Consider the following 24565-nt stretch of genomic DNA (forward strand, 5'->3'; position numbering starts at 1 on the left):
GCCTGCCTGCGGATGAGCTCTCGCTCGCGGACAGAATTACAAAGTTGTATATAGGCAATAACACACGACCCCTCGGTCCGTGCGGCTGCATTCAAAACATGGATAATGCGCGCGCGAAATCGGACGCGGAAATTATTTCTCGCAGGTAGAGAGAGAGAGAGAGAGAGAGAGAGAGAGGCGAATATCGGGCTCCATTCGTCAACGGCGCGCAATGCGCGTAATATATGTCGCAGCGATATTAATAATCGATTCGATCTCGGTCGTATATACGAATTTCCAGCTCTTGTTCCACCAGCGATAGGTGACGTTGCGCGCATAGCGCATTACAATTTTCAATAAAATGAGCACGTTGGTCGCGAAGCGGCAAAACAACGTTGCGCGGGGTATCGTGTCACGCGGAGCTTTATAATAATGAGATGAGATGTACGTTAGGACGGCACGCCCGCGAATTACAACCCGAGCCCGAGGAATAACGACGTTAAAGCGTGGCATGACGGGTGAAATCTCAACGAGCAGCCGATTCGCCGTGCGTCTCTCGCTGCAGTCCGTGGATGATTTTGCGCGCTGCCGTCGACACAATGATACAAAAAGTTTCGCCGGTTGATTAAAACGGAGAGAAATGTCATCCCTGCAATTATCGGCTCTTTTCCCGCGCGGTGATCGGTATGCGCGGAGCGCATGCACGAAGGACACGCACGATCGCGCCAATGGCCATCGATCTCGGTCAATCTAACAGATGTCGTCAAATTACCATTGGCCGTCCCCGGGCATCTTTCGTCGTTCTCACGGCAATTTAAAACTTTTGTATAGCACGAGCTGTACGCAAAAGTTTTAAATCGCTGCGATCAGATCGAAGTTGCCGTACCGATCTTTATACTTTATGCAATATAGTGAGCCATTCACGCAGTAATTTAAGACTCTCTTTGCGCTAATTAACGCGAGTGTTTCAGACTCGCTCTCATCCGAACCGGATATACCGATTATTTCTGAACAAAATTGTAATAGTATGAAAACAAAAATTACCGGACTACGCGACATTATTTACAGCTTGAATGACGACTGTCATTTTACGAGTCGCGACTTTAGGATTTCTGATGCTTGTCGAGTCTTCCCGTCAATCGCACGATTCCCAAGATGTGATCCCCGATTCCTTTTATGCGTATGAATTTCGAACGAATGCTCGCCGACTTCTTTGACCCTTTCACAGCCGCGAGCCACGTCGGGAGGCTGAGAATATCGTCGACGACGCGCTGGCTGCCACATTCACATGCAAATTGCCATTGAGTGGCAACGTTCTCAAATATTTGATCTCTTCGATGCAATAAAGGAAGCTGGTTTCGATTGAGAACGGAAACTTTGACTTTCGTCTCGGCGATATAAACATTGCGGGGCACAATTTGCACCTCGCCTTAATCGTAAGCTTGTATTTAAGGTGCTTTTGATTAATTATGGACAGGATGAAGAAAAAATATTCTACAGATCGCAAACGACGGAGGTCACGCGAATTTCAACAAGTCTCATCTCAAGCCTTCAATCTTTACGCGATCTCTCATCGATTTTCTCTCGCATTATATACACGTCAATATTTTTAATTAAATCAAGCATATTACAATATTTCGTTCGCATTCACGTGTACAGTGTTAATTAAACTTTATGTTTATTTAAATTTGCCATAGGCTCAACCTACGTATACCAATAGCAAGTATAACACGTGCAAGCTCCCCAGTTCTTTCCTTCTTCTTTGATCGTTTTTCTCGCTTCCATCTGTTACGGGAACTTTCCATTTTACTCTTTCAATTTTTCCCGCCCGTAGTTTCGCTCTTTTCACCTTTTTTCACTCCATGCTTCGATAAAAGCCGCACGCTAATACATTCCGTGTTAGCGGCAAAAACGCTTCACGGGCGCGTTTGATGGCGCGTTTTCGAGCGTGTCGTTTCCAGCGGATTCGCCACACTCGTGGTACCGGCGAAAATGGAAATCTGGAGAGCCTCACCTGGTGAAGCGATAATGTCGAACCCTGCCGATTTTTTGTGCCTGCGGAGAAACTGGTGCTCTCGATTCTCATTATATATTGCCCGTCGTTGTATATCTACATACATATAGTGTGAGTTTTCATAATAATTGAATAACACAATTGATTTTACACAATATTCAATTAAAGACCGTTTAATGTAACAACATAACTAATACGAATACAAAGCCTATAACAGTCTAGTTTGGATCTTAATTGCTTATATATAATTTTGCGTGAGTATATATATATACTAATATGTGTAATCTTTCTAAACTGCGCGCCGAACAATTGTTGATCTTGAAACGTAATTTTAATAAATTACCGTAGTACTATCGCGAATTAAATTGGTTAACAATTTAATTATTAATTGATGCTCTCTCGGCATCTTATATCGATGTTAAACTATATTAAAATCTGAAAATACTAATTCTTCTTGTTGCGAAAAATATTGATTTTAATATCGCAGAGAACGACAAATTTAAACAGAAAGCATTCCGTCGAGAATTCTTGTAACGTATAATATACATCTCCTAATGTTGCTTATTAAGATGATATGTTATTAGTCACGTTACGTACCGTGAGAAATTCTCGGTAAATACGGAAGATAACATTGACAATAAAGTAACATTTTATCTTTAATTGTTGTAAAATATCTTTAATGGTCATTTATGAGTTAAACAAAAAACACGCGAGTATAAAGTCAAGTTAATTTAATTCAAGGAACTAAAAAAAATGCGTAGATATAGAAATTCTTGGATTTATTTTTTCATAAAGTATTTTTTAATTGCAATGTAGGTTCTTAAAAAATAAATTTAAAAATCTATTATCTGACTTGATAATCGCACGAGTCGTGTTGAAAATGAAAGACTCACGATAAAATTCGTATACCTTGCTACGAGTTAATCGTTAAATCCTATTTGTGTTGGGTTAACCCGCTTTCGATACGCTCGCTCGCCGTAGTCGAGCAGGTATAAACGTGTGTTTGCAGGCGTTTTTCTTTTCACGCCATGTCACTCTCCTGAATGTCGAATGTCAAAACAGGTTGACAGACTATGTTCCTGGGCAAAGACGACCAGGTGAATAGATCAAATTTTCCATGTTTGCAGCGCTTAGGATTTTGTAAAGAGATCCAGAAAACGATCTTACATACTCTATATTGCAAAATTTTTGTGTCGAAATCTAAAGCTTTAATATAATAACGAGTAAACGGTTAATAATTTCCTTCGGCTGGTACAATCGATCTGTTCATATATTTAAGACATTGTAAATACAATTGTAAAAGATATCGTAGGGTTGTAGTAGCATTTTAAGGTATTATGTAATCTCGGAGAAAGAACGGACCGTGAATACTGTGGTCTATATGTTTAAAATATTATTTTGTTCTAACATATTTATTTAGGATAATTATAAGCATTCCTTATTTAATCCTTTTAACATTGACGCATACACATATATACAGTAAATATTAAATATATTTATTCAAACACTGCTGGTAAAAGAAAAACGAACAATATATATTCATTAAATAATATTCTTGTTATTTTAAATTTTCTTTCTCTGTCTATCTACTTATCTATTCATGTAATTATATGGATTTTTTAAGGAGAAAAATATAAGTTATGATTTTTATATATATAAAATAATTAAACTCACGCGCATAAATAATTTCAAAATCTCTAATGTCAGTTTGATACATGATTTATCTGTTATTTACAGTTGTAAAATTTAACATATTATAATGAAAATTTTTGAAAATAAAATATAATTTGCATTTTAGAAATAACATAGCAGAAAACGCTCCTAATTTTGACCGTTTTTCTGCATCGTACCTCCTGTTGAGTTGGGCTGTCAAACATGACGTAGATTTGATGTCTTAGTCGCGATCAAATGTGGAAAATCCGATTATCTCTAAAAAGTGACAAAATCCTACGTTTATGTTATTAGTGAACATGTATCCGTCTGGAAATATTTTCTGAAAGGAAGGTGTCATTTTTCGCTAGGACGAAAAATATAATCCTTTCTTCGTGGAAAATCGACGTCAAATTGAAGAACATTTTTATAATGTGCAATTGTATTGAGGAAAGATGTGATACACATACGATAATATCTTTTTATATATGCATTTTTTAAACCTTAAAAAAAGAATATGATAGATTGAGAAGACTTTTATTATAATAAAATAATAATTATACATACATTTTTGCAATATAAATATATTTTGTAATATAAACAAGTAATTTTGAGAACATTTCCAATGAATGTAATGCTTTTTGTAGAGTAACTTTATTCGGTAGTTTCCAAAGGAAAAAAACAAAAATACAATTTATGGAAAAAAGTGTAATACAATTGGACACAGCAAACAATGTGACTTTTCATCGCTGTCCTTCAATTTATAATTATTTTATACATCTTCCTTGAAAGAGAGGCCTTCATTTTGAATTAACCCTGACTGTAATATATATTATGATCTCTTTTGTTAGATCTAAGCGTTTCCTAAAGCTGAAAAGGATATATTTAAAAGCTATTTTGTATCGCCACATGAGATCAATTCTTGTCGGTATGTACAAAGAGATATAGGAATTTTTCACTCATTTTTTGAACTATAGCATCGTTTTACGCTTCATAGGCGTTGACTTTAGAGGAACCTTGCCAAGACAAGACAGAAATGACTTATTCATGTAAAGAGAAAAAGTTAATTGGAAAAGTGTATTATCTATCGTAATAACAGGGTAAATATAATTTATTGTCTCGTATGCATGTATATTACATTGTCATACACGTATAAATACGAGGAACTACGTGATAAGAAAATTCGCATTGTGATCATATTTGAAGAGAACAACGATCACTTTCAAAGGGGAAAGCATTTCTAATTTTATACGTAACAGTTATTTTTTATAGTAAAGTCCTTTTAAGATATTATGCATGGCCATGAAAGAGATATATCTATTAGAAATTTGACATAGAAATGGATAAAGCCGCAAAAAAGAGTTACATTCGAACACTCTTTGTGTTCCAAAACCTGAATCACTTTCAGGGTGAAACGGATTACTGTGAAATGTTTAAACTTTCTTATACGTTTATCAATATCGCCCATGTAGCCTTTCTCTAATAACCATTAAAATGAAACGAATTTTTGAAAGATGAATTTTCGTGTTCACGATCTCGTGGACAGTGTCAGAAGAGAAATTTGGCGGTACCTGCATGGCATTCTTCTTTTGGAACTAGTGTGATTTATAATGTATGCTACCCCTTTAAGAGTACAAAAAGCCACTTAGTTTTTCTGCAATATAATTGATGGTAACTAATTCACTTAACACAAAAAAACGTTTTTTTTTTGCTGAAGTATCTAGAAAAATGTAGCTAGATGTACCATAGATCTAAAAATAGTTTTGTTTGAACCATTAAATTATTATGTAGGACACTCAAATTGTTTGCTAAGATATTAAAACTTTTTGTAATGTTGTCAACGCTTAAGCATTCAATACAATTATTATGATGATCTAATAAAATTATTTTCAGATCTGTATCAAGCTAAATTTTTTAATGCAAAATCATTCTTTCCATGTATATATAATTCCACTTATCATGATTATATTGTAAATAATAAGACAATCTCTAGACAAAATATCAGTAAACTTGCATAAATTGTATGTTATTAAATACTTATAGCATAAATAAAATAATAATTAAAAAAATATGTAATATATGTGAGGAAATATTTTTAACTACTTGTGAAAGAAAAAAAGGATAGATATAGATAGGGGAGACAGAGAGAGAGAGAGAGAGAGAGAGAGAGAGAGAGAGAGAGAGAGAGAGAGAGAGAGAGAGAGAGAGAGAGAGAGAGAGAGAGAGAGAGAGAGAGAGAAAGAGAGAGAGAGAGAGAGAATGGGAAACTTGTAATTGCAATAATATATTAAATAAATTAAAACGAGTAATAAATTATTTATGATATTCTGATTAACTAAGTGTTAATCTCTCTCTCTTTCTTTTTATAAAGATTTATGACATTATTCGTAATTGTTAGTTTAAAACAGATTTTCATAGAGATTCAATCAAGATGCATTGCACTTTTTTCTGCGTGGCAGAACAGCATGTTGAAAACACGCATGCCTGACTAGAGTATGTTGTACCTCCTTTATAAATTACTACCCTTCGGCGTATAAAACGATAAAGCATGATTAATGGCGGTATACTAGAACCTCATTGAATTTATGGTCGCGTCGCTCAGCTGAGACAATCAATATATGGAACCAGAGTCTCGCGGAATTGAATTTGCGCGTCTCTTCTTCTACCTTGACGACATATGTGCAAACGTGTAGATAAATAACGTACTTAAAGTTGCAAGATTGCTCTAGAATATAGTCTAGAAAATTTTAATAGTAAATATTAAACTTCAGAAACATCAAATTAAACATAAAAATTCAACGTTTTATAATATTTATAAAATAATACTTCTCTAATTAATTCAACAATATGAGAAAATAAACATTCTGCTTTGATAAAAGCAAAAGGACACAACAATAATAATAGAAACATTAATTTTCGCTAGATAGTCGCGGATTCCTTTTGACGTCTTTTTGGGATCCAACGAAACGGATTTATTTAGGATATTTATCAAAAGATCCGCCACTGGGAAACCTGCATCGTTTTTAGACCGATGTCGATATAGTATCATTATATCGTTTTGTAAGCTCGGCATCTCCGAGCGGCCGAATATGGCGCTGCGTTGGATCTTCTCTGATCTGGTGGTCGTGAACAATGTCCTCCTGAGAGAGCAGAAGATAACGACCATCGTTTGACCACGTAAGCTGGCAACGGGTTAAGTAGAGGAGACGATCGCTCGCGTCTCTCTTTCGCGGCAAAAACCATCGAGTGCGCGGGGCGATCATCCTGTTTCGCGTGTGTATGTGAGCGAGTGCGCGTGTGCGAGTCAGAATGTACGGCTTACATCTATTTTCCGCGACGTTCGTCGTGTATACGACAAACGAAAGTTTACGGGCGCACGAGAATTGGCTTGCAGCAAATGAATTCGTAAGCCTCTCGCATAGAGTATTAAATGGGACGTTAATTTTTCAACGTATACTTTCCACCTCGCTGCAGAAATTGCCGACTACTGTCGGCTCGAGACAAGTTGTTATTCGGCCGAAATTTACTTCGTACAGCGAATCGTGAAAGGAGGATTATGTCATTGAAATTACATCAATTACTACGACGCGACGTTCTTATAGGTGAAGAAACTATAGGTGCGCGTTCTCCGTTTTGCGCTTACGGCGCTTGCAAGTATCATTTGTTCTTGTTTGATATTTGATAGACAACGAGGCTAATGCTTATAGGATGTGAGCTTGAAAACGGAACGCGTATCCTGTACCTCTAGTTCGTTCATTACACGATTTACAGCAAGAGTATATAAACCGTCCGAGAACTCTCCAGCTAGTCCCCTAGTTTCGTGATAGAAGCATTCGGTAATCGTCCGGGTATCCTCATTCTCTCGGACGTTCACAGGCACTCGTGTGCAATTCGAGGATGATAGAGCACAAACTGGCGGCTGCGGGGCACGCTTTCACGGAACAGTTGGCGGGACAGTTTCCGCGCGCGGGCTGAACGCGAGTATGGCCCGGCAAGATGAACTCGCCTCGTTTATTACCTCCCCGCCGATAAATCAGTACGCGTGGAATGCTTTGCGGTTCCCCATCGTGTTAGAACGGTTCATAAGCAGCGGGGCATCCCTAGGGTGCGGTTATCTTCGCATGTACCGGGTGTACATTATCTCAACCGGCCCTCTCTCGCGCTGCCATATCAAATAGTGCTCCCCGTCCGCGGAAAACGCCGTTGAACATTATCGAGGGTGGAACGAGCGAGAGTGGGTGTGGTCCCGGTGTGTTTATAAACTAGATTAAGGGGGAATCGCGGCAACCCGATGTTCCGTTCCGCTGCGCCATTTATTTAGCACTCACGCTCGTCCGTCACCCCGGCCGTCGGACGCTCGTTCGTCGATCATTCCGATTGATCGCGTATTTAGCACGAATATATACCGCTTGCGTGTAGACCTTATTATTACCCCATTATTGGAGACTAAGCCCGTCTGGGTATAGTGATGATTTGCTACGTGAATATACGAGAGAGAAGGGTAGGCGATCAGGCCGTACTGTGGAAAGATATCGTTAGAACCATTGATTTAATTTGATTCTTGTTTGTCCAGTAACTTACGTTTTTATCGAACAGTATGAATAAATCTAATTAGTATTCAACAGTTGTCGTAATAAATGTGAGATTTTTGTAACAAGTGTGCAATTTTTTAAGTTATTTAAGCATTGAATTAGAATAGTCTAAAGAATTTAATTTGAAATATTGTAGATGTAATAGAATTTTTCACAAGCTCCTCTTAGGTGTATACTTTCCAATGTACAATCTACACAAGGCACACGATTAAAATAGATCAAGTGCACCGATTTCTAACAGCAAAACTCTCTGTTTTTACTCTTGTTTAATCGTTAAAGCTTCACAACAGAAGATACACATGTACGTTTCAGCCCAAGTTTGCCACGATTGTTCTATAAAAGTTCAACTTCACGAACCACAGACGAATAGATGAGAAACGGCTTTGCGCAATATTCTTTTTCGCGCGGCGCGCATGATTACGCGTAGAGGATTCTGCGTTGCTCCAGAAAATATCGTTCGGCTCCGAAAAAAGCACCGTGGACGAAGTCGCGGCGGAAAGAGAAGAGGGGAGCCCCGCAGAGGCTAGAGTCTCTTCGTTGCGGCTGCACGCGAAGTTGCATGCGAGGCTCTTCTGAGGGGCGGGTACTTGAGTCCGATCCCGCCCACCGCTTCCCCTCTAACAGACGGGTGGTAGGATACCCGTCGCGCGGATTGGCCGTGGACCGGTTCACGAGGTCGTACCCGCATTAATTATTCTAAATAAGTCGTCGCCCCTGCGGCGGCTGATTATAGAGTTTGCAGTGCCATAAATAGAACCCGTTTACAAATCGCGCTCGGGGAATAATGATCGCCGCGCGCTAAGTCCGCGCGTCTCGTTGCTCGCTTTTTTGGGAAGGGGGACGACTTCGCGAGACGAAAAACCCAATCAATCCCTGACGTCCCAGAGCGGCGATTGGTCTCGCCGTAGGCGTTTTCTCTCGACAGACTTCGCGAACTCGTTCGCGGCACCGTGCACGTTCTAACGAGGAGATTAAGGTTTGCATTTTGGTGATTTTTGCCTCTGCCTCAATGTATACATATTACAGGCAATGGGCAGGCAGTTCGAATGGGAGCGTTTTTAATAATCTACGTACATCTGAACCGTTAATGACACGACCAACAGTCTTGTGAGTTCAAATTTGTGATTGAATGATATGGTATAACGCTATGATTAAAGATTTCTCAGTAGTCATATTACATTTGTTCCAATTTTCAAAGTGTGTTTAATATAAACATACCGATTAATAAAGATTCATTAATTTTAATGATGAATTTTAAGATTATACATAGCTATTAAGAATAAAGTAGAATCATAGAAACGTACAACGTACCGTTAAATCTAAAAGTGTATACATATTTCCCAATGGAAATAACGCATAAAATATCATAAAAGGTCATTATGATTATACGATTAGGTATATCTTGTTACATTTTTCCTAATAATATAATGTTTAATTAAACACCTTTCTTCATCGATTAATGATGACATACTTAAAAAAAGTAAAAGAGAAACTTTTCAGTGAGATTCGATAACAGTACATAGAATTGATCTTCACATTAGCCCGATAATCTCATATAGAAATACTTGAAACTTAATTTGGCTTGGCTAGACGCTATTGATAGATGGACACGTTGTAGGTATTTATGGTTGCTATCTCTATTATTGTCTCTACACGAGGCGATCTTACAGCTAATGATCACCCTGCGGCTCACGTGGCAGCTGGTGTCCCTGTAGGTGTGGCCATTAATAAAACCGTCGGCTGTAACGACGATCTTACGTTCTCTTTTGCAGACTTTGCGACAAGAGGAAACAAAGGAAATCGCCTACTGTCGGGTCAAAAAAAAAAAACGAGCCGACAGAAGCCAGGCAACGACAGTCATCGACATGGACAAGGATACGACAAGGGCGCTGGCGCGCGCGTTCACGCGGCAAAAAGGTATCTGCCATCCAAAGTCGGTCGCGCGTCCGTCACAGGGAATTGTATATTCTCGTTCTTGGAATTTTGGGTCTTTACGCGAAAGGACGAGAGAACGTAAAACGGGCGGACGCACAATTCTCGGACATTATAGTCTACATTGTGGTGACTGTGGACGCCAGTTCTTGAGACGGGTATAAAAGGTACACCTCGGGGGAGCCACGTCAGTTGTTGCAGCGGCGCGGACGATAATCACAGAGAATTGCGGTACCTTCTCTCTTACCCTGTTCATTGCTTAAAAAGAAATTTATAATTTTCTCTCAGCTTTAAGCGTACCTTAATGTAATGAGTCTGAGGTGATGGAAGTAATCGTATATTCAGGTTTGACAGGTATGCGAAAGCGAAGTAGAGAAAATTAAGTAATAAATATGTAAGAAATAATAAACATGTAAGTAATAAATATGCAAAAATATGTATGTATGTATATTTTTTTTTAATTTTGCACTCTATTGTCAGACATTTATATTAGTGGGCGTTTTATTATTTTTATGTTTGTATATAATCGAAAAATGCACTTGTATTTTTTTTTCTATTAATGACTGGCATTTATATTAAGTCAATGTCACATATACTATCTATTGGTATGTCACGTTGATTGGCACGAGTGGTTTAATTATTTCAAAACTGTAGAAACAGCAACAGAAGTAATTAAATTTAGAAACGGGCAGTATGTTAATGGAAAAAGACATAAATAACGTCGTTAACAGTGGTGCCAGTGGCAGGGAAATTGTGGTATTATTTGAAGGCCATCGATGTATGGACAATAATTGGCGTAAAAAATCGCTCTTGTAATTTATGACATTCTACGTAAGGCGAAACAAGCGGGCGATGATCAATCGATCGCTGATAAAAATGTTAGTTTGTTGAGCACGAGTACATTCACGACTTCCATTTAAAACTTCAGTGAATCACACACTCACTCTTTAATACACATTATTCTATCAAATAGCGTTAACGAGCTTATTAACTTGACATACTTGGTAAAACAGGTAGTTGAAGTTGATTACATTGCAGATGTTTTGAATTTCTTAAATTATAAACAACTTGTTAAATTATCGCATGGATAAAACATCGGATGATAATCTTTTCATAGAAAAATTGTAAAAATGTGCACTTGATATATTTTCTCTCTCTTTCTTTCCCCCCTCTCTCTATTTCCATTGAAATTTTATGTCTATAATTTAATAAAATAAACAGTTTTATATTTTCTCTACGTTGTCTTGGCGTTAAATACTTCTAAATTTACCGTTTAATGATTTTTTTACTTTAGCTATAACGTGTATATACGGAGTTCTGTTAATTTGCGAATTGCTCATGTCTTCTAGATGCATCTACAGGTCTCAATTTTTGCGTCGTTGCATCGATTAAGCGTACTCTTCTAGGCGTGAACGGCGGACCGACTGTCTCCGCCAATTACCGCTCGAAACACCTGACTTATCGCGTGCGACCTTTACATCGCAAAGCAAATTTCGTTACGGGCTTTAATTGCAGCCGTTTTAACGACGAGTCTTATACATATATATTGCGTGTTTCTAATGCGTAGTCTCGCTGCTTTCATGACAGAACCAAATAACACTTCGAAGGAAGAACATCCGATATGCGATTAGACGTTAAAGAGCTAATGACCGTAATTTTGTTGCGTTGATTAACAGACGAGAGTATCATAATTCCACGTGACAATCGCAGTACGAGCAAAAAAATAACTCGACGAACAAAAAGTCTCAAATCGAGTCGATTTAGTCTGGTTTCTGATAAATCGTGCAGCATGTATAAGAGAACAAAATTACGATCTCGGAAAACACGTCAGATAGTAGATAATGCCACTTATTTTACATTTGTCGTGTTAACAGTTTCCGCTTTTACACAAATACATCAAGAAGGTACCTCAAGATCTCACGCATTCTGATAAAGTATTCTGAAGGTGCTCTTTGAATTTTTAAATATTTAAATGCGATGCGTGCTAAGATTTACGAAGCAGAACTGATTGCGGAAGGTACATTACACGGTAGCTGCATCGTAAAGCCACGTAAAGTACCAAACAAAAGACTCGACATTACGACATGTTTCTCTCTTTTCAGCCGTCTCTCTCTCTCTCTCTGCAGCGTCGGTACGATTAAGCGATCTAGGAATAAGTTACGCTAATTATATAGAGATATATATAGAGAAAAAAAACCTACATGTAACAGACGTAGGGCGAAAGAATAGATAAAGAACAATGGAAAAAGAACAAAAAGGGGAACAGCATCTGTCATAGGGTGGATAATACATTTGTTCGTTAACTGTAGCGAAGTCGTTGGGACTAGAAAGGAAGGAGAATAATAGAGGATCATGGTACCGATGATGCTCGTGCAAATTTTTGTATGAAGCAATTCCGACGATAAAATCCATGTCTGCTGGGTTGAAAAGGGAAGAGTCGGGAGAGAAAGAAGGAGAGCGTTCTTCGGCTTGAAGAAACGAATTAGTCGACTTCAACCTGACCGGGTCGACAACACTGCCGCGGTGGGGAGGAACAAAAGTATGGAGTAGTGGGTAGAGCACAGTGGGAGGGGTGGCAAAGGAGGCGTGGTGTGCAAGGGGAGGGGCGAGAACGTGGGCGAGACCTGGTAGTTGGACTGTGGTGGGGAAAACTTAAATGGGGCGGAGAGAGAAGTGGGTATTCGCTTTATTGTTCGCAGTGGCGCGGATATTCGTATATTCCAAGTGTGCACAATGTTAAATGGATTGTAAATCTCTGTAAACAAAATTTTGTACAGACTATTTTACAGCAGCTGTTTATCTGTTTTTGCAGCAATTTCTTAAATAGACACAAAAATATGACAAAGTTTTTATACGATAAAATTAATACCTTCTCATGTAAAAAAATTACTATGTGCTTTTCTCTTTGTTTCTTTTTCACATACAGATATTTTTGTGATGTCGTGTGTCAAAATTATACATTATATAACGCGGTTCAGCTTCTCAATAATTGTGGTCACTGCGTGTTTAAATGTAACTTACGTAAATATATGGTAAATGGAATCTTCGACTCGTGTGAATGAACGAGACTAAATTCCACCCGTCTATTAATTGACTGGTTATGGCAAAAGTGTGAAATTAAAGAGAGATGACTCTCGTTGTGGAACTGGGAGCCTGGAGGAAGGTGTCTGTAACATTGATCCGCAGGAAATTCGTGAGCGTAGTCCCCTACTACCCGTACCACTGGCGGTGGGGATGACGACAAGCGGAAGGGAGTACGGTACACCTTACCGTCAGTGGGCGGAGCCTTTAACCGAAGAGTTAATAGAGATACAATCGAGGGTGTCTAGTGCACTGCACTCCGGACTGCGGCGTAGGAGGAGTGAAGGGACAGGGGTGTGGAGGGACAGGCGGTAAGTAGGGACCCCAAGTCCCCTAGTTTAGACATCACTGAGCGACGGATGGACAGCCAGTCAGACCCGTCACAGCACTCGCTGGAGTACTCGGAAACCTCGGGAAAAGCCGATAGTAGAAGTCCTCGACTTGGACCGGCTCCGCAAAGACGAGCCGATAATTAACACGAGCACCAAACCATACTGGACGCATGAATATTTCTAAGAACTTCCACGTCGCCCCTTTTGCAATACGTTTACGACATGTTCGACTAAACTATTATAACGGATACGACAATTATTTAAGGATTGATTGAACAGTGAATTACAAGAACGTGTAGTATTCACGAAGGGATTCGTGCTAGCTTGCGAGGGGATCCAGCGCGTCGAATACTCGGCACGATATTGGTGACACTTGTGAATGGTGTATACAGAGAAGACTTTTGCATTAAAATTAATTCAGAGATTTACAAACGTGACAATGATAGAATTTTTAATCAATGCGACAGAGCGGCTCATTGACAGCAGTGGACAGTGAAAACGTGTGTTTTCTTCTCAGTACAGCCGCGACAATACAGTGTTGCTGAAATTTTTTTGTTTTATTTTATGGGACAAAGATATTTTGATATATATTAAAATGAGCGTGGCACTTGTGTCCATGGAATCTGCGTATAGTCTGCGACTGGGACAGCGACTCGCCAGTCACCACCACCATCATCATCATCGACATCACGTGTTATCGCCAGAGAGCCACGTAATACCGCGTCAGCCGGATCAGCCGCCGGATCGTCAGCAGGAAACCGAGGCACCGTTGCGCTTCAGCGTCGTTAACATTCTCAGGCCGGATTTTGGTCGCAAGGCTATTCTGAGCGAGAAACAACCTGTTTCTCCCATATCATTACAATTACCAAGAAGCAGCCCGGTACCGCTTCCACGTGACCTCAGCCTATCGTCCCGATTGTCACCGCAGTCGGTTCACAAAGAAAAGGACAATTTCCCGTCTCACAATGGCCTTACGTCGCCTTTGCTCAGGCAAAATGGATTGAGTAGAAGCGGCAGTCTTGAAAGCCTTGCGTCCAGCAGGAGCTCGGTCACCAGTAGCACGGTTACCGGTCCAGCCTCTTTGTGTTCCACATCGTCCACGATCGGCAGCGAGTCTGTAAACGGCGACAACACATCCGCTGGCGGAAGTAATACAACAAATCAGCAGAACGGCAGCAATGGCCAGTTGTGGCCTGCTTGGGTGTACTGCACCAGATACTCGGACAGACCATCCTCTGGTAAATTCCATAGACACCTTCCTTATTATTTATTAACGTAAAAAAATTGGTATGTATGTAGAAGGAAAAATTTTGTTAAAATATCTAAAAGTTTAAATAAATCGTGTAGATCGGAAAATAATTTTGTTAAACTGTCAAAGTAATTATTAGAACGTTCAAACGTAAAAAAAACTTTTGACATTCCAACAATCAGTGTGTGCTGAAAAACAATTATTTTTATGAGTTAATAGAATTATTTTGAGATCTACGTTTAACTAAATTTTTACATATTTCAACAAATGTTTTTCTGTGTAATTGAGGAGTAAATAGTCGATGCAATAAAAAATTGCATTTTTAATAATACTAAAGAGATTGCTTAATTTGATTTTTACGTAACATGTTACCTCATCGTAGATATCAACTTCGAGTTTGATTGCTGAGCTAGTACGTCTAACGAGATGCACGTTAAAAAGCAAACAAAGTTAGAAATTCATGAGATTTTCCGTGCGCGTGGTACGTGACTTTGCGTTTAGCTTTGTACATGCAAGAAGAACTTGCGTGGTCGCAACGTCGGAAATGTCTATCAAGATGTTTTGTTCACTTATGCGCTCCATAATGCGCTCCAGTTACAAAATCCGACCGTTAATTAAAATCCCTACAGAAGCGTTTGAAAAATTATGCGGCATGAAGATAAGTAGAAATCTTTTCACGAGCAAAACACGTGACTTTCGTCCGGGCTTATCGCTACCTGTGTACCTGGAAGTCACGGATCGAGGAAAAAGTCACTCCGCGCATTTCTGCGCGATTAACGGTAGTTGGGTGTAATCGTCGCTTTTTACATATATATATATACATATAATCGCGGACCTTTTGCATGAATTATACGTTTTCGGTTTAGCGACTCTATTCGCTTCGACAAAAGAAAAGAAAAAAAGAAGAAGAACAAGGAGAGGATAAAATAGAATCTGAAGCTCACGAATGCGGCGCCTAGAGAACGCGATGCCTAATGGTACGAGATAAGGAGGGCGCGATGTAATCGAGATCATGATCGTAACCGGCGCGATCGCGTATATCGATGAACTTATTTAAATGATTAATCGTCCGCGCGAACTCCACGCCAACGGCGTCCAACTCGTGCGGACGCGGGCCGTGATTATCCGCGACGCCTCGTCGACAAATTGCGGTGATCTCTGCCTTCGAGAGTATCTAATTACGCGCGTTCGTGTTAGATAACAGTTTGCTCCACAAATAAATTATGTGATGGCCAACATATGGGCCTAATGTCTATCCCGCCGTTCGATATTACCGCAATAAGTTATTACGTGCAGGAGAGATCACGGGAACTTTGTACGAAAAGGATCGCTACATCTAATTGCAAGTATAGCTAGGTGAAGCTAACGTACGGCCCGATGCCACCTGCGTTCGTTCGCAGAACTTAATTGTGTAGGAAACCTACATTCTGCAAACCTACCCTCTGCAATCACTGTCCCACATACGACGCTGCCATTCTTCTGCTTTCTCCGTCGCTTTCTTTTTTTTTCCCATATGTCTCTCCCTCTTTCTCCGTCGGCTGAAAACTCATCGGCCTTTCTTATACTCGGGGTGGTCCGTGAGTTTCGATCCGATAATCTCGTTACTAATTGTCGAGGATCGCCCACTTATCTTCCTCGAGCCTCTTCATCGAGCGTTAACCCCTGAGTGCGGTTTCATGTAACATTTTGTACCATTTAGTGATAATAGACAAAAAGTGAGAAACAAGTATAAATATTGTACGAATCAATAGATATATCGCTTTAGCAAATTTATTTAATTTTTGTAAAAGATTTTATGGTAGATACAAATTTAATATGATTGCAAATTACAATTAAGAAATTCAACGTCATTATGTACTCCCTTTTTTGCGAGCAATCGACATATTCATAAGAATGTAACTCCTTGTGAGTGTCTTTGCTATTAAACTTTTGAATCAAAACACCGTTTGTATATTATGGTTTTGATATTGTATATTGAGGCGAAGCGAAAAATAAATTGATTAAATTTGCATTATTATTCGTAGCTCCTCGATTCATTGATTTCACGATCGTAAAGATTTTCAAATATTTCGAAAAAAATCGAGAATACGTAATATTATAAAATCTTACGTTTTTGTTTCAGTCGCTATCAGCTAATTATCACGCTCTCACGTGACAGCATTCCAAGCATTAATGAATTGTTTGCGTTGTTGGCGTTTGCGAGTATTAAGTTGTTTTCTCGATGTGTCATGCAGTATTTTCACGAACTATTAATGATGGAATCGTATTTATTCCATTCAAAGCAGATATATATATACATATATATAATATATTTGGTGTACTTACAATAATTTATTTTTACAGATTTGTAAATATAACATTTTGTAAATATACTTCGTAAATATATTTCAATTAATAACTCAGGGAGTTTATTCAATCAGACCTTTTCGCATCTCCCGCTGCGTTTTTGTCATGCCGCAAACAGTAGGAATTTGCATTTAAATGAGACATTTCTTGGAAAAAAAAAATACGTAGGACAAAAGATTGAAAATCAATAAATTAAAAATTATATATATATATATATAATTCAATAATAAAATGCTATTTATTATTTATAATTAAAACTGAAGAGATGATTGCGGCAAAAAGATTATGGTTGCGTTTTCTTGCGATGAGTTAATGTCTGGTATTTTTAAAGCGATGATAGTGTTAGCAAACATATAATGTATGTGTCGGAATGTGAAACGATCAGACATCTTTTTTAAATTACTAACCATTGGAATATATGACTTTTTTAGAAGTAATAATAATGCGGATAATTATATATATTTTACACACTATCGATAATAATTATATCTTATACCGTGGAGATATATTTTAAACTACAAACAGCTGAAACGATGGGTTAACGGTTCACCCGATAATAATAACATCGCATCGGCGATAACTGCAACGTGTGCAGAAGCACGCGGATGTGTTTCAACTCTACATAGTTGCGTTATCTACCTGACATAAAAATCAGAAGCCTGTGTAACGTTAATGCCGAGGATACTCGACGATGAACGTTACCTCCGACGAGGAGCTGCCCAGGGTGATTGGAGTACTCATTATCGCGATTAAAAGCATGCGTTGCAAAATTCCAATCATTAACTCGAGAAAGGACATGACTCGATCCTTTTGACTTTTTAATAATACAACCGTATTATTTTATGCCGAGAAATGTCAACGGTAGACATTAACAGTCGCGTAAAATTGCAATTTACATACTGACGCAGGCGTGATTTTCGAATGAGCCGCGATACGGTCAGACGAACTATTTCCGCCTCTTCGTTAAATTCCAAAGCGGTCGCTCAGATATAGTTATCCCCCCCCACCCGAGTGTCCATCCTACAAGACGAACGAGCGCGCGCTCTCTCGTCGTCGCGAAAACGCTGAATCACGGCGGTGTGTGGACAAATTGATGAGAACGCCCACTTTCCCCGCGTGATAATGCCGCCTGCCTCGCCGTCTCGAACTTCAGTCACAAAAGTCGGCGCGTGAAGATTAATGCGAGCTTTCTTTTGTCATTTCAGGACCGCGCACGAGACGAGTGAAACGTACGCCGACCGACAAGAGCAGCCCGGCGGAAGAGAAGAGGCCCAGGACGGCCTTCAGCGCTGAACAACTGGCCAGGCTGAAGCGGGAATTCGCGGAGAATCGATATTTGACAGAGAGGAGAAGGCAGCAGCTCTCGCGGGATCTGAGTCTGAATGAGGCGCAGATCAAGATCTGGTTTCAGAATAAGCGGGCGAAGATAAAGAAGGCGAGCGGACAGAAAAATCCATTGGCCCTCCAGCTAATGGCGCAAGGCCTTTACAATCATTCCACCGTGCCGGTGGATGAGGACGGCGAGGAGATTGCGACCGGAAGGAATCATTGAGACTCGCATAAATTCAAATAGCTGTAACGAAACGAAGAGTCGGAGACTAAAATGACATGTGCTTAGAAGTCATCGTCAGCGTTGAGCGCAGTCGACGAAAAGAACATCGTTGAAATATTATTTATGGAGAAATGCTGAATATATAATAATCATTACGATGGAATAAAGACTGAGAACAAGACGGAAGGAAAAGCCATGAAGCAACGAAGAATGAAATTTGCTTTTATAGTGCAATTGAATAATATAACTGATAGCTAAGTAAATCGATATGCTTAACGATAAATAGAATACGTTTTTAAAAAAAAAACCTGCGAAAAGAAATTTTTATGAAATATCTTAGAAAATGTTTTTAAAATAATTCGGTAAATATTTTAACAGAAAAGAAGAAGAAGAAGAAGAAGGAGAAGAAAAAAAAAGAGGAGGCGTTTCTTAATTTTTTATTAAAATCACCACTTTTCGACCACCTGTATCTTCAGAACGGCTTGATCGATTAAAAATTTTTTTGGTTCAAATTACTCGTAGCGATGCTGCTGTTCAGGACATACAACGTTCGATTCAAAATTTTTTATATTTTAGTAGTTATGCACCCCCAAAAATGGACTTTGGATAAGAGACTTGTAGTGTCTTTCAGTTTTTGAACATGGTCGGAGAAACTACCACGTCTCCTGATTATCATAGAGAATTTTGTGATAGAGTTCTTATCTATTACTTATTGTCAATTTGTAACAAAAAAATGCATTTGTATATAACATATATACTTTAAACATTTTTAAATACGAGTCAAAAAGTTGCTTTGGTCGTATGAAAAAAAAACCTATCGTATGAAAATTAAATCTAGAGAGTGCTTGTTAATAATTTTAATTTTATATATGTTCCCTAGTAGCAATTATTGCCGATAGATTTGTTAAATATTGAAAATATTGGGCCAATAGATATTGATTGATCATCAAATGATCAACATGCTACTAGGATTAGCTATAATATATATATATAAATAGGATTCTTAGTTTGCGAAAACAGTTTCCTCTCAATTTAAGTGTAAGTTATTTATTTGTATATAGTGTGTAAATATAGCGATAATTTGTGCTCTTGTTTATATGTAAGATATAGATTAGATGGCGATTATTATATCACTGCATGAAACGATCTCACGTTGTATATTCCTCATTCTTATATACAAGTCTAGATACATATGTTATACATAGCTTAGATAGAGAAAGTACGTATAACGTATATATCCCAGTGTTTTCCGTAATAAGTGATTATAATATTCCATGTAATCCGCTTTACATTTAATTATACACTTTGTCGTCGATTAAAATGAAGTAAAAAGTCTTTTACTCTCGACATGCGTATTTTCTTCGACCTTTTCCTCGCTTCTTATAACTTATTATAATATAATAATAATATAATGAGTATTAAAGAAATAAGTACTATAATTATTACTGACAGAAAATATTTCATAATAATTGTATTAATAAATCAGCAAAGTCTAAACTTTCAAACTACATTGTTTAATGCAATGGGTTAACTAATATAACGACAATGTTAATGAGGATTAATGGACATCTTTTGTCCATTGAACTTCGGTTTTACTATGTTTATTTGAAAGAAATAAATATAAAATAAGTTCCTAAAAAAAAAAAGAATATCAGATCATTCCAAAAGATAATGAAAAAAATATAAATTTATTTTTCACATATACTTGATGACATAATTATAATTAAACAAGTGACATAATTATCAATCAATATGCAAAATGATTGCTTTCAGCAGAAAAAGCAATTTTGCAACTGTTGTAAAATTTTTTAATACGATATCGATATTACCCGTAGTTCTTTACTGGATCAAAAAATGTATAAATCAAATACATTAAAGACTTTATATAACAGTTGCGCAAAACTGCTTTTTCTGCTGAACCGCAGCCAATATCTCAAGTAGTAATAAATTATAAAAAATTAAAAAGCTAATAAAAATAAAAAGAAATAGCTGCATAACTTGTAACGCAATAAATTCTAAAAATAACGATAATGATCAGTTATTTTAAAGAAATTTATTCTCCTATTATTATACTTACGCGAGAGTAACAGAAATAAAAGCAATAATGATATAATGGTTCAATTGCCAATTAAACGTTCAGCAATCACATCGCCGAGAGGCGTTTAGAAATGTCGCCACGCTGCTGCGGTAATAAGCACTCAACTAAAATTATCCTCGCGTTAATTAACATCGTTACCATACCGGCGTTCTCTACGTTCTTCACGTATGGACGCGCGCAACAAAGTTACGTTTTTGGAAAGGCGTTCTGTTTCATCGAGAAAACTCTCAAAGTTCCCGTTTTCGATGACGCCTCGCGACGGACTAATTGATCTCGAACTAACGAGCCGTCCGGTATCTCGAGCATGGTCGGTGAGATACACTCAAGTGGAAGTCTGGTCAATGAGACATGTGATTCCCGTTACTGCTATTATATATGTAATTTTGTTCCATTTTAGCACGTTGAATTTATTGGCGTGTTTATATTCATATTCGGATTACAAATCCAGGTATATATATTATGCTTTTTAATGATATATGTAAAATTTTAGTGGATATAATTTATGAAATAATCCTATATAATAGCTTTTCACGTACATATTTAATAAATCAATACCATTATTTTACAAATTTTTGTTTACAATTTATTGAAGCAAATGTCTGACTGCGATACAATTATTTGTTGGTGCATTATTCTATATCATATATTTGTTCCCCAGAGCTTTACTTGTTAGATATATTTTCCCCATTTAATTGAAGAAAATTTCGTTTACTGTCAGTTCGATTTTCCTGAAAGGAAAGCAAATCGCAAACACCGACTCTGAAGTATTTCTAACGGAATTTGACCGAGGATGACACTAGTAGGTACGTCAATATTCGAACGCGTGTTCGCACGCGGACTTGTGGCGATCGACGCGAGATAAGCGATGTAGGTGCGCACCTGTTAGACGATATTGCGTGCACACGTATGCGTTTACGTGCTCACAGAGATCGGATTTACGAACGTTTTTTTTTTTTTTTTTTTCGGTATCGTGTACAGCAAAGCTACCGGTAGTTGCGAAAGGATTATGATCGTCAAAAATAGATAGGAGATACCGCACACATGTGTTGCTTAATTCTGACGTATCAAAAATAAAAATAAAATGTTCGTAAAAACGTCAATGTCAGGTTAATAAAAAATAGAAAGGGTATTTTTCAAGATCCATCCAATAATATTTTTATAGGAATGAAAGTAAATTGTGCATGTAGACTTATAAAATACAAAGATTTAAAGCAACTTTGAGAAAATAAAAAAAAAGGTTAAATTTTTCATTTTTTTCTTTTTTTCAGTGAGGAAAGACGTAACTTCTTAATCACAAATGTATTTATTATCTTTAGTGTCATTTATTGGATTTGCGCTAAAAGTATGATTTGAAAAAATCGTAATATAAGAGGCAAATATAGAAAATTCTTGAATCTCTCACAATCATTTTCAAGTTTTTACATACATAGGTATTCGTACATTTTTTACACGACTGAAACTGTTCAAAGTATTGCGAACAAATTTACTAAATTGTGATGCATTATATGAACATATCGCTCCCTTACTTCAAAACTGACCAATTCAAGAAACTAAGTTTTTCAGACAAGGGGAAAAACTATTTTTCATTCTACAGAAAATTATTGATCAATCAAAGAATCAGCAAAGAGAATAGATTCTTAACATGATTGAATATCACTTTTGTCATTTTCGTTTCACAACTTTAAAAAAAAACTATTCTTTTAAAATTGTAACAATTTTGATGATCTCTTTGAGTTTTGATAACTTTAATTATTTTTTTATATAACTTTATAAAAACTTAATTTAGTTCACTTTTGATTAAAAGTGTAATGTTTATTTAAATAATTTATATGATAATAATTTTTAGAAAAAGAGTTATTTGAACTGTGTCACTTTTGAAGAAAAGGAACGATGTATTACAAATATATGTATATAAGCGTTTAATGTATCATTAATAAAAAGAATTCTATGTCACGCGTGTAATAAAAGTACGACAATAATTATCCATATAAGGGCATTAATTATTGGTTGCTATTAAGCGAGTAAAAGAGTATTGTGACTATTAATGATCATGAGAACGCAACAAATCGTGCTATAAATTGCTATTTTGCGGAAAGTCCTGTTATCGCGTTTTATTATCATTAAAGTAATTAGGGACTTTAATACCTTAAACATCGATCGTCCATTTGCTAATTGACATTCCTTAACCACCCATACATCAATTAATTACGATGAAAAGGAAGTAAGCAACGTGTCAGCTCGTAAGACTCGCGCGAGCTCGTAAGACTTCGCGTGTTCGGCTTTTATCGACGCGTGTTTTAAATATATGCACGTCTGCGTGTGTTGTCTATGCGTATAATATATTATTAATCACCATAAACTCGAATACCGAAGAAACAGGATTGCATATCTCTATGTCATTAGAAATTCATGAGTGCGCCCTGATGGAATAATTCGGGGAACCGTTAATTATCGCCCGTAAAGTGGTGATTCACAATTGACAACTGATATATATATATATATATTGTATATAAACTGGTATATATAAACTGAACGCGTTTATACTGCCGAACGTAGATTTAATTTTTAAGCAATAATTATCCGCGTGTCGTCATAGACATCTATATTAATTTTCTAAACGAGAATCAATTTGGTGTGACGTGACACTTTTTGTATAATCCGCTGATAATTACCCGGTCCGTATTTTACCGCCAGACAACAACGTCCACCAGCATTATTACTTATCATTAATTTAAACGTGGCGAACGCCGGATGGGGTCGAATGGTCGCGGAACGCGCGCGCGGAAAGGGCAACGACGACCTCCACCGTCGTTGGAAACAAACGCACGGGCGGTGGCCCAAACCGGGGATAAATTACAGAGTCGTTGTCCTGGCCATTGTATTTAACTACGGCGATGCGTAATTGCTGGAACGCCGTTGCATACGCGAGTGGGGTAGGAAAAGGGATCGGGGCGGAAGGGGAGAGGGCGAGGTGGGGTCCGATAGGAGAAGCGAGAAGGAGCGACGTATAGGGGTGGTTGGCGGGACGAAGAACGAGTTAGAACGTATAAGGGACGCAGCGTGAGGGACTACGAAGAGAACTTGGGGAACTGGGGCCGAAAGGGGATTGCCACTGTGGTCGAGAACCATAGTCATCGGAATGGCCATTAGAGGTCTGTACGTTCCCACCAGTGGCTCACTAAATTTCGCCTTCTTATGCCCCCGCGCGGACCACCACTGCCGCCTTGCGCGATCCACGTGAATTAATGGCTGCGGTGCCTCGCGCGCACCGTTTATTACAATATCAGCCCGTTGCGGCAATGCCGTGTGTGTTTCGCGTGAACTCTCGCGTTGCGCGACGAGCTAGTTTTCGGTTACGGCCGGAAATGTCCGTCGTTAATTGCACGCTCAGAAATATACGGAGCTTATGATCCCGGTCTCTCCTGCGATGGAGACCGGAATCATAATACGAGTCTAGTGTTAATATTTTACGAAACGTCGGGATTATACGCGGTTTATTTGAAGATAAATTAACGCTACCATAATGATCACGCAACCCAAATTTCAATTGCAATTTTCAATTGTAATGTATATACAATTTGTCTAACTTCAACAGTTCAATGTAACATGATTTGGGTTACATGTGGAGCTCTGATTGGAATTTAAATTAGTGATAAAATTTTGTGAAATGTTTTGCAATTCAAGTAGAGTTTGTTTTTAATATATATATCATATATATATATATATATATATATATACTA

The 24565-nt window shown here is 37.9% G+C and overlaps 1 protein-coding gene across 1 annotated transcript; it reads left to right on the forward strand.

Annotated features, from left to right (window-relative positions):
* Positions 1–14175: 14175 nt before the first annotated feature.
* On the forward strand, positions 14176–18817 carry LOC108780110 (homeobox protein engrailed-1a). Its single transcript, XM_018547704.1, has 2 exons — positions 14176–14818; positions 18381–18817. The coding sequence occupies exons 1-2, from the start codon at positions 14176–14178 to the stop codon at positions 18725–18727; spliced, it is 990 nt and encodes a 329-aa protein (XP_018403206.1). The 3' UTR covers positions 18728–18817.
* Positions 18818–24565: the final 5748 nt, after the last annotated feature.

Source organism: Cyphomyrmex costatus, unplaced genomic scaffold (assembly GCF_001594065.2).
Source record: "Cyphomyrmex costatus isolate MS0001 unplaced genomic scaffold, Ccosl1.0 scaffold122, whole genome shotgun sequence".
NCBI classification, from domain to species: Eukaryota; Metazoa; Arthropoda; class Insecta; order Hymenoptera; family Formicidae; genus Cyphomyrmex; species Cyphomyrmex costatus.